At 43.9% G+C, this 10,000-nt stretch overlaps 1 protein-coding gene across 2 annotated transcripts in view; it reads right to left on the bottom strand.

Annotated features, from left to right (window-relative positions):
* The window catches only part of LOC125284228 (MAM domain-containing glycosylphosphatidylinositol anchor protein 1), a 186,230-nt gene that overhangs the window by 46,098 nt on the left and 130,132 nt on the right, over window positions 1–10,000 (bottom strand). For both annotated transcript variants that reach the window (XM_048228099.1, XM_048228100.1), the window contains 2 exons: window positions 7,277–7,543; window positions 4,782–4,930 (listed from right to left, as the gene is read on the bottom strand). In XM_048228099.1, the coding sequence (XP_048084056.1) occupies window positions 4,782–4,930; window positions 7,277–7,543 (416 nt within the window). The remainder of the gene's footprint in view (window positions 1–4,781; window positions 4,931–7,276; window positions 7,544–10,000) is intronic.

The raw sequence follows: 10,000 nt of genomic DNA on the forward strand, positions 1-10,000 counted from the left end.
AAACAAACATGTCCGCAGGCACTCCACATCCAGCTGAGGTCAAAGATGCACTAAATGTGTTTGTGCCTGCAAGGTACATCTGGTGGTGCTTGTCATATTGTTGAAGTCAAGATCTGCTAAATTCAGCCTTTTACCAATATCTCTTGCATTTCACATTCAAACTATATACTTGACCATGCACATATTTGAGTGATCAGCCAGTGTAAAGTTGGACAGGCCAAAAGTTCAAGAGAAATGTGAACAACACTCAACCAGACAACCAGACAAACAGACAGACTAACAAACAAAGATGTCTTGCTTTATAGTCAGATACTGTAGCATTTATCCAGGTGTGTAACCTCACAGACCTGCTAATTTGCCTCACCGTAGAACAAACAGGTACAAGCCTCATGACAAAGCGTACCATTCTCAAACTTACTCCAGAACCTGAGAAAAATGAATGCATCCTGAGAATGATCCAAACAACCTACAGTGCACCCCGAGACAAAAAACAAAACAAAAACAAAATAAATCTCTACGATAATGCAACTTCTCCTCGTGTACACATTATTAATTCATGTTTGATACAAACAGAAAGTTACTTGTGCAAAACTTCAGCTACAGGCTACATGACATGACATGACTATACTCCCATAGCTTTCATAGCAGCCCCAAACATGTGCATCTGCTAACCCTGCACGCTTTGGCCTCTGGTGAGAGCGCCGCTGTGGACGCCTCTGAGTGAGACAAAGCAGCCGAGTAAGACGTCTGAGCTCCCAGAATCCTCTGTTCGAGCAGAGGGGGCCAACACAGCGATGGTGAAGGGGGACGCAGATGGCCTGCGTGTCGGTGGTCGCCCACGGTGACATGACGATTTGTCACAAGTTTTTCTAGGGTGCTCAGGTGCACACGGAAACAACATGGCATGGACATTGCTGACATGCATATACAGAAACGCCACTTTACTTTCTTTTGCTACACTGTCATACTGTCTGATGCTGCTGCCGCTGCTGTTGTTGTTGTTTTGATTACGCCCTTGTTTGTTTACCTCCTTGTCCATTACAGAGTCAATTATTCATTTTCTGAGCAGAATGTTTTTAAACGCATCCCATCAATCAAATACACGCTTTTGGCATTCTAGCTGTCTATCATTTGTGTCTCCAACAGAGCCAAGCCAGACCAGACTAATTAAAGGTGTCTTCGGCAGATATGGCACTTCCTATCAGTCCGTGGGTGTCAAACTATCTCGCTAAAGCTGCGAGTGAGGCAGAGACCTCAGATCTAGTTCATCTTCCCCTCTTCCACACGGCTACACCCTGGAAAAATTAATTAAACATTCATCAGCACCACCAAATGAGGCTAACGATCTCTGCCTCTCTTTTCTCTCTCGTTCTTTTCCTTCTCTTTCTCTCATGTTCTTTCTCTCACCCTCTCATTCTCCCTCGCTCTCTCTCCCTCTCTCTCTTTCTCCTTTCTCTTTTTCCCCCTCCTAATGTAAACATACACAAGCCACTTGGGCACATTTACAAACATTTACAGGAGCCCATCGTGTCCAGTGATGTAAAAACACTCTTCATGGCGGCATCAGGATAATGCGCTTGTCCTGGCACACACTTACTTAAGGTGTGATCTATAAAGAGGCGCAGATGAGCTATTCAGACACACAAAGGCCGACGTCTAATCTTCCCCGTTTGCTTTGAATCCCGCTTCCGTGTATTATTCATCAAGATCCTTCCTGTCTTACCCCCTCTTGCCCTGGGCCAGGTTGCACTGCAGAGCTGATTACACTGTTGGAGTATAAGAGAGAGAGAGAGAGAGAGAGAGAGAGAGAGAGGAAGAGAGGGAGAGAGAGAGAGGGAGAGAGGGAGAGAGAGAGAGAGAGAGAGAGGGGAGGAGGAAGAGAGAGAGAGGAGGGAGAGAGAGGGAGGAGAGAGAGAGAGAGGAGAGGAGAGAGAGAGAGAGGGAGAGGAAGAGAGAGGAGAGAGAGAGAGAGAGAGAGGAAGAGAGAGGGAGGAGGGAGAAGGAGAGAGAGAGAGGGAGGAGAGAGAGAGAGGAGAGAGAGAGAGAGAGAGAGAGAGAGAGAGAGAGAGAGAGAGAGAGAGAGAGAGGGAGGGAGAGAAAGAGAGGGAGGGAGAGAGAGAAGGAGAGAGAGGGAGGAGTGCTCCAGGAACAGTGTTCAAATGAACAAACGAGCCCCCCACGCACGCATGCCAGGAGCCACGCAGTGTTCCAGCGGTGAACACCTGACGCGCCAGAGCGCTTTCATGATCCTCACACACACACACACACACACACACACACACACACACACACACACACACACACACACACACACAAACACACACACAGTGATGTGCCAGAACGCTTTCATGATCCTCACACACACTGGCTTTCTGGCGGGCGGGAGTGGGGCTTGGGGTGGGGAATGTTTGCCACCTGCAACACCAACAAAGTACCAACCAAACCAAACGCGCAGTAAAACATTTACAGAGCTGTGCACAGGGGGCTCAACCATCATTTAAAATACATGTGCACAAACCACACATGCAACAGCTGAAACTACCACATGAAAACAGCATCAGTCCGGATTTCTTTCAGTCAGAATCGGAGGCCTTTACAGTGCATGGTCTTATGTGGTCAATTAATGATTGAGAGCAAGGAAGAGGGGATGAATGATAGATTCAAGGAAGAAAGGGGGAGAGAGAAAAAAAGAGTCAGATACAGTAGGAGAGAGATGGGATGAAGAGAATGATCAGACAGATAAACAAACAGAAAGAGAAAGTGAAGACTGAAAACTGGAGGAGGAGGAGGAGGAAGAAAAGAGAGCAGGGGAGAGGAGGAGAAGAGAAAAGAGGAGAGGAGGGGGAGAAAAGAGGGGAGGGGAGAGGAGAAGAGAGGAGGAGGAAAAGAGAGAAGAGAGGAGGAAGAGAAAAGATGAGGGGAGAGGAGAGGGGGAAGAAAAGAGAGGAGAAGAAAGGGGAGGGGGGAGAGTTTGCTTGCTACTCTCTAGGGTGGCTACATTCACAGAGCTTGTTAATGCAGAACAACCATCCATCGATCCAATCCCTGCTCCCGACACAACCACAACTATTCCCCTGCCTCGAATTATGAGCCAGTGCATTCATTTATTTCACTTAAATCACTCTCACCAACAGCGAGTGTGTGTGTGTGTGTGTGTGTGTGTGTATGTGTATGTGTGTCTGTGTGTCTGTGTCTGTGTGTGTGTGTGTGTGTGTGTGTGTGTGTGTGTGTGTGTGTGTGTGTGTACGTGTGTGTGTGTGTATATTTATTCCTACCAAGTCTATAGCTTGTTTATGTTTTCTTTTGAGTGTGAGTGTGGTTTGAGTGTGTGGGAGGGACATAAAAAAAAGATGGGACATGATCTGACAGCTCAGCAAGTTCCATATCTACAACCACCAAGTACTCAACAGGAGCATAGCTGCTCCCAAAAAAAGTATGATTAAACACATCATAATGCATGTAACAGTAAGACATCAAACAAAGAGAATCACATACATGTAGATCTGCTTTCCAGTCATGAAACATGTATGCTTTGTGCTCAAATGTAATTTCTTTTATTAGGTTATGAGGGGGCTTTCCATAGATTCTTCCTTCACTGGCATATACAAAATGATGGAACACATATCTCATAACCTAACCCATCCATCACCACAGGATAAAGGGAGGGAAGGATATGTTTAAAAGAGGTAGGGTCACCACAGAGACTCATAGACCTCCCCTGCACTGAGATGCCGTGGGGCAGCCGTGGCCTACTGGTTAGGGCTTCCGGCTTGTAACCGAAGGGTTGCCGATTCGATCCCTGACCAGTAGGACAAATATGGGTGGGGGAAGTGGTTGAGCACTGCTCTCCCATGCCCTCATCCATGGCTGAAGTGCCCTTGAGCAAGGCACCTCACCCCTCACTGCTCCCCGAGCGCCGCTGTAGCAGGCAGCTCACTGCGTTGGGATTAGTGTGTGCTTCACCTCACTGTGTGTTCACTGTGTGCTGAGTGTGTTTCACTAATTCATGGATTGGGATAAATGCAGAGACCAAATTTCCCTCATGGGATCAAAAGAGTATATATATACCTATATTATACATCTGAAATGCCACCATTGTGGACGGACGTTGATTCTCCAAGATGAAAGAAATGACATGACAGGAAACATTGTAAGAACCAGATCATGCTTCAGCTCTAAGTGAAACTATTCTTTACGTCTAGTCAAGAGACAGGTGAGACAAATCAAAGTGTGGCAGTCAGATGAAATGGGAAAGCGCTCAATGTGCTTTGTTGCTCTGTGTTGCTCCCCATTGAAATCCTGTCTGGTGAATTAGAGAGGGCGGTCCAGGGGCTGACATCAAAGGCATCGCAGGATCTTACATCACTCACACATGAATAGGCTACAGTCTAATGTGTTTTACATTTTCATATGTCATCATCACAGAGACGCAGAGCCAGCTGGGTGAAAGTTTGAGTGTAATGAAGGATGATAGTAAAAGACAGAGTGGAAGTAAGGAAAGAGAGAAAATAAATCATTTCATCCACTGCTTTTTCAAACTTCAGATTATGAAGTCCTCTGATTCCCTGAATAACAGATCTGAGTATGAAGATTAATAACTTGTCCCTGAGCCCAGTTGGTCCATCTTTAGAAAAAACATACTGATCTCCTTAACAAGTTGAACACTTTAATAAATAAACCACACAAATCAAATCAATCACTTTTCTAATTTCAAAATGGATGAAGCCATTTGATTTAAACCTATGTATGTGAGGATCTGATTGGCTGGAAGAGAAGCGCACCTGTGTGACGTTGATCCAGTAGCCAATCACGCGGTCCACAGCAGCCGGCTCTCTCTGGGTCCACTGCAGGTTGTAGGAGAAGTTGTCCCCCTTCAAGACACGGATGGGGTTGGGCGTGTCATAGTAGAACTCCGCAGGGAAGGGGCGAGCTGCAAATGTCAGGGTCAAAGGTCAGGAGGTCATGACTGATGGTGGTCTGAGATCATTTCAATCCATTTTCAGTAGTAGAGTAAATATGTTACATCCAAGTATATCAGTAACTGTAGGGTAAACATTATGGTGCCAAATACACTTAAAGTCACTATTGCCTAATAATACAACTTCACATTTAATATAGCCATTCTAACATTTCAACATCTGTGTTGGCACACTTGCCAAAGTGGATCAGCAGGCACCAACAAACTAATTCCCTGTGAAAATAAGCTTCTTGGAGGTGTTTCAGATCCTAGGGGTGGATATAAGAACATTAGTCATCCAAACAACTAAACACACACACACACACACACACACACACATTCCTATTTGTCTGTTGAAGAGCAGGAGATCCCCCCAGCGTCAGACGTTTCTGCCACCTTCCTACGTCCCTCGCATACATCCAGAGTAAACAGTTTGTAATTCAGGCCTAAGATCCTCCCAGAGGATGTATAAATCTAATTATGCCAACACAGGGAAATAAAACTATGAATTATTATCACATCTATCCACTGAAGTGTAATGTTTAATATGACAAAGGGACTGAGCCATTTTCATATTTCAGAGAACTATCACTTTGCCATGATCAATAATGTTTTATGTGCCGGAATCAATATTATGATCTCCAGGTTACTCATGCTATCTTTTTGAGGTCAATGCTGTGGCGTCCTTGTCTTTTTTTTCCTATGTGGAAGAGATTTTATTAGATTTAAAGCAAGTTGATAAATGAGTGTGAAGTATCCGTTATAGTCAATCTGTCAGTTGACCCCCACACCCTCTATGCACTTACTGTATCTACATCTTCAATACTGGAGACATAGCTGGGCAAATTGGGGCAAAAGGATCCAAAAATGGTGCAGCTTTTCCTTAACTAAAGACTCCAGGCAGAAACTTGTCATAGGGAACAGCTGTGATTTGGAACGGATCTGCCTGAGTTAAGAGAGGGAGACATTCGTCCTGAGCAGACTTCCTCTGCCTACGTGTGTGTGTGTGTGTGTGTGTGTGCGTGTGTGTGTGTGTGTGTGTGTGTGTGTGTGTGTGTGCTGTTGAATGTGTCATAGTGGCGACAGCCCAGATAAGGCAGGCCGAGAGCAGAATGAGTGCATCTGCATGCTCTGGGAGACATGTTGCTGCGATGCTATGAAGCATCAGCAGCCAGGTGCCACCATGCTCAATGAAAGCATTGAAATGCGATTTGTTACATGACAGGGCCAGGCACAGGTTACAGCTGAGAGATGCTACAGTAGATGTTTACGGTGACACATTTCAACATTTTTTATCCTTACACCACTCCAAACACACACAAAGAATATCCAGGGTTCAGACTCCTTAAGTTGAAGTATACTGGGATGTTGCTCACTGTAAAATGACTTCCCTGATAAAGTAGAATTCAGATAATGACATTGTTTTGCCAATGTAATGTTTAAATGCCTTTTTGATTGTTGCAGTTCTTCAAGGTTTGGGTTTCAATGACCTCCAGCACCAGTGGACTAAATAAAGGATGGTGGATTGATAATAGTGTGACTACACTGGTGACTTATGGGCAGGGCTTGAAAGGTGACACTCCAATGGTGCAATTCATCTCAAAAGCAGCCTTTGAGATACACACCCTCACTGACTTTGGGAGGTGTTGGAGTTGACTCAGAGGGAAAAATATACAACAACTGATAGCTTTGTCAAATAAACACGTACTGCGGACATTGAAAAGCCTTGAAACTAAAATAACATCAACTTGTTCAGAAGGTATTTTTGATATTTTCTGCAAAACCATTTTAACACCATATGGTCAACTATATGTTTAATTGAATAAATGTTAGAATGTTAAACTTTTTCAAGTGCATGGCAACAGCAAACAGTGAATATTTAAAATAGAATCTGTGCTTATGTAAATGCCTACGAGTTGTAGCAGAATGAAAATGAGCAGATGCATTGAATCAGAAACTTTCATTAAGAGTTGCATTTATCTAAGTGGCAGTCATGTGAAACCCAAAGAAACGGGGCTTTGTTTAATAATTTATTTTTTTTGTTTACAGACACAGTCAGGATCAGATAGGCATGGAAGATTTGCAATGTCTAAATAAACTTTGTCCCCACACCCAATCGGTGCCCGTGGATCATTGAAATTTGTGCACCAAATGAAAACTTCTTAATGTGATAAATATTGAAAAGTTGATTCAGTGGATTTGTTTAATGAACACAATATTTGTTCAGATTGCATAATGACTACTGACTTTATTGGAGTGAGACTATATAACCTTCAAATCTTGCTAGCTAATCTAGCTCCACGAGGTCATGTCACTCACCAGAGACGTTGAAGGTGCAGGTGGAGGTCCCCACGTTGTTGGAGACGCGGCACTCGTACGTGCCGTTCTTGTCGGGCTCCAGCCGGAATCGGTAGACGGGTGTGTCCTGGCTGTCCAGCAGAGGCGGTCCAACGGGCTTCCCATTCTGGAACCAGCGCACACTGGCGATGCGCGCCGGGTTGGTCTTGAGCACCACGCAGCGAAGCACCACCGTCTGGAAGTTGGGCGAGCGCACGTCCTGGAAAACTGGGTCCACGATAGGGGAAACTGCAGGGTCAGAGAGAATGATCATCTCCAGCGTTCTTTGTGTATACAGCCAAACAGTTTAGAACCTAATTATGTTTGTTTCACCCAGGCATGGCATGGTCCCAGTTCATTAATTTGTGCTCATGCACATTCCAGGAAGCAGTTGGACATGAGTAACATAAGCAACCATTGGTGTCAAAGCCAATGAGGCCAAAAGGTTACATTTACCCAATAAGTATTCCTAATTACATCCTGCTTTGTGGTCACAGAGAAGCTATAGCCTATCATAACATCCTTTCATAAAGTGGTTGGTTAAAGGAGAATGTCCTCCTAATAGTTTTTATGGAGGTCTGATGAAAATGTTCAGTAGCCTCAACATAATGATGAAAGTGAATTAAAACTAATCATGTAATATACTACAAAGGATTTTCTTGTGATGAACACACCAACATGGTAACATTATATAAACATTCTACCCATTTAAAAAGCTGAACTAGAATGACCAACTGGAACCTGTGGCTATAAATGAGAGGAAGGTGGTGGTGAGAGAGAGTGAGTCGTCAGCGCTAATCGAACGTAATTAACCTGTCAAAGCCCATCATTGGCTAATGACAGAGTAGTGGCCATTTGCAGTTGCACTAGCCAAGCGGTAACACATTGAATAATATTGTCGGGAATTACACATTACTGCACCCTGCCCCCACGTTAATCGGATCCTTATCAGCAGGAAGTTAATGTTACATTTAACAACATGATTAAATGAATGCAGGCGCTGCCAGGCAGTGTTACAGACACCAATATCAATCCCATGACCGCTATCGAGAGGCTGTAAGTGCTTATAGTGAGATCACATTACATCAGATTGAGGTCACTGGAGAGATCTGATATTTGATCTCGCGTCCGGCTGTTTGTTCGGGGAGTGCTGGGGTAAATGCATAAAAATCGTTAACCATTCTGGAGAAAATATAAAAGGTTACGCAGGAAGAACCTATGGGTCCATGCAGACATATTGACAGATACATCAGTACTTCCAGCACACAGCAAAAAAATGATGTAGCCTCAGCATAACTAATGCATCTTCTCTCTTGGTTCCACACAGAACACGTTGCTTAGGAGGGTTCCGTGTAGTAAGTGTAGTTTACATAAACATACACATTTTAGATAAGTGATTCCTGATTGTTTTTATCTGTAAACACCGATGTCTCTTCCTTGTTTGAATATCACACACAGTAGGAGGGCTTCTCTAGACACAACTGTCCTCTATAATGTTGGTGTCGGTCTTGGGCTTTATGGCTGCAATTGGTCCCTGGATGTTTGGAACTGATAAGTACCCAGTGCAATACTGACGACATAGACCTGAAGGTCAGTGCTGTAAGGACACGTACTGGGAGGGAGGGATACAGGCAGGGGGAAAAGAAAAGTGGGACAGTGGTCATTCTCTGTACTTCTGCCTTGTCCTTACAGATGGTGTAGGCCTTGATTCAAGCTCTGATTACACACAACACACATTCTAAGCATGATGGCACTACCAAGTATAATACTAAGTCAGGGCGTGGAGGGTGAGGGATGGAGAGTGTTGCTGAAATAGTGACCTAAAAAGGACTTTATTCATTAGTCTTTTTTTACATGTTGCTGTTTTTTTATATTGCTGTGGATATCAGGGGTTATCCTTCTAACTGTACAGCATCAGACAGTAAAAAAAGCCCATTGAAGAAGCCAAGGACTTGGAAACTGAAACAGAGCATCCGTGGAAATGATGTCTGATGTTCTGATGATAAAGATGACATGCAGACATGTGCGTATATTTGTGTGTGTGTGTGCGTGTGAGTGCCTGTGTGTGTGTGTGTGTGTGAGAGAGAGATTGTGTGAGTGTGTGTGTGTTTGCACACATGTTTGTGAGTGCCTCTGTGTATGTGTGTGTGTGTGTGTGTGTGTGTGTGTGTGTAAAATTGCCATCTGCTGTCCATTCATTTAGTGAATGACTAACAATTCTGAGCTTCACCCTTAACCATTTATCTTCTTCCCTTTTACTGATGTCATTTCCAACAAATCCAAATTAGTTCATTCTTTAAGCCTCTTCCTATACTGCACAAATGCAAATGAGTTCATTCTTTAAAGGTACACTATGCAAGATTTTCCCCTTTACAAAGCCAATTTGATGTAAACAAACTCGAAATAGGCGAATCATTCACCTAGCATAACTATGCAGATTATACGTAGCGAGTCGCTACCGAGAAAACCATCTATGCAACTTCGTGAATGGCGGCCATACAAATCTCGTGAGAATCGTGAAACATTACCTTGTCAGTAGATATAGCTCTTTGGGGATAGTTCTTGCCTGTTGTTATCCTTCATCTCCATGACAAAAGCATTTTCATTGTGTACAGGGGGGATAAGTCACGAGAAGTTTGCTATTTTTAACAGAGTAAAATTAATATGTCGCACCTCTAGAAGGCGCTCACAGTCGCCACAAATACC

This window comes from Alosa alosa, chromosome 19 (assembly GCF_017589495.1).
Source record: "Alosa alosa isolate M-15738 ecotype Scorff River chromosome 19, AALO_Geno_1.1, whole genome shotgun sequence".
Classification (NCBI taxonomy): Eukaryota; Metazoa; Chordata; class Actinopteri; order Clupeiformes; family Clupeidae; genus Alosa; species Alosa alosa.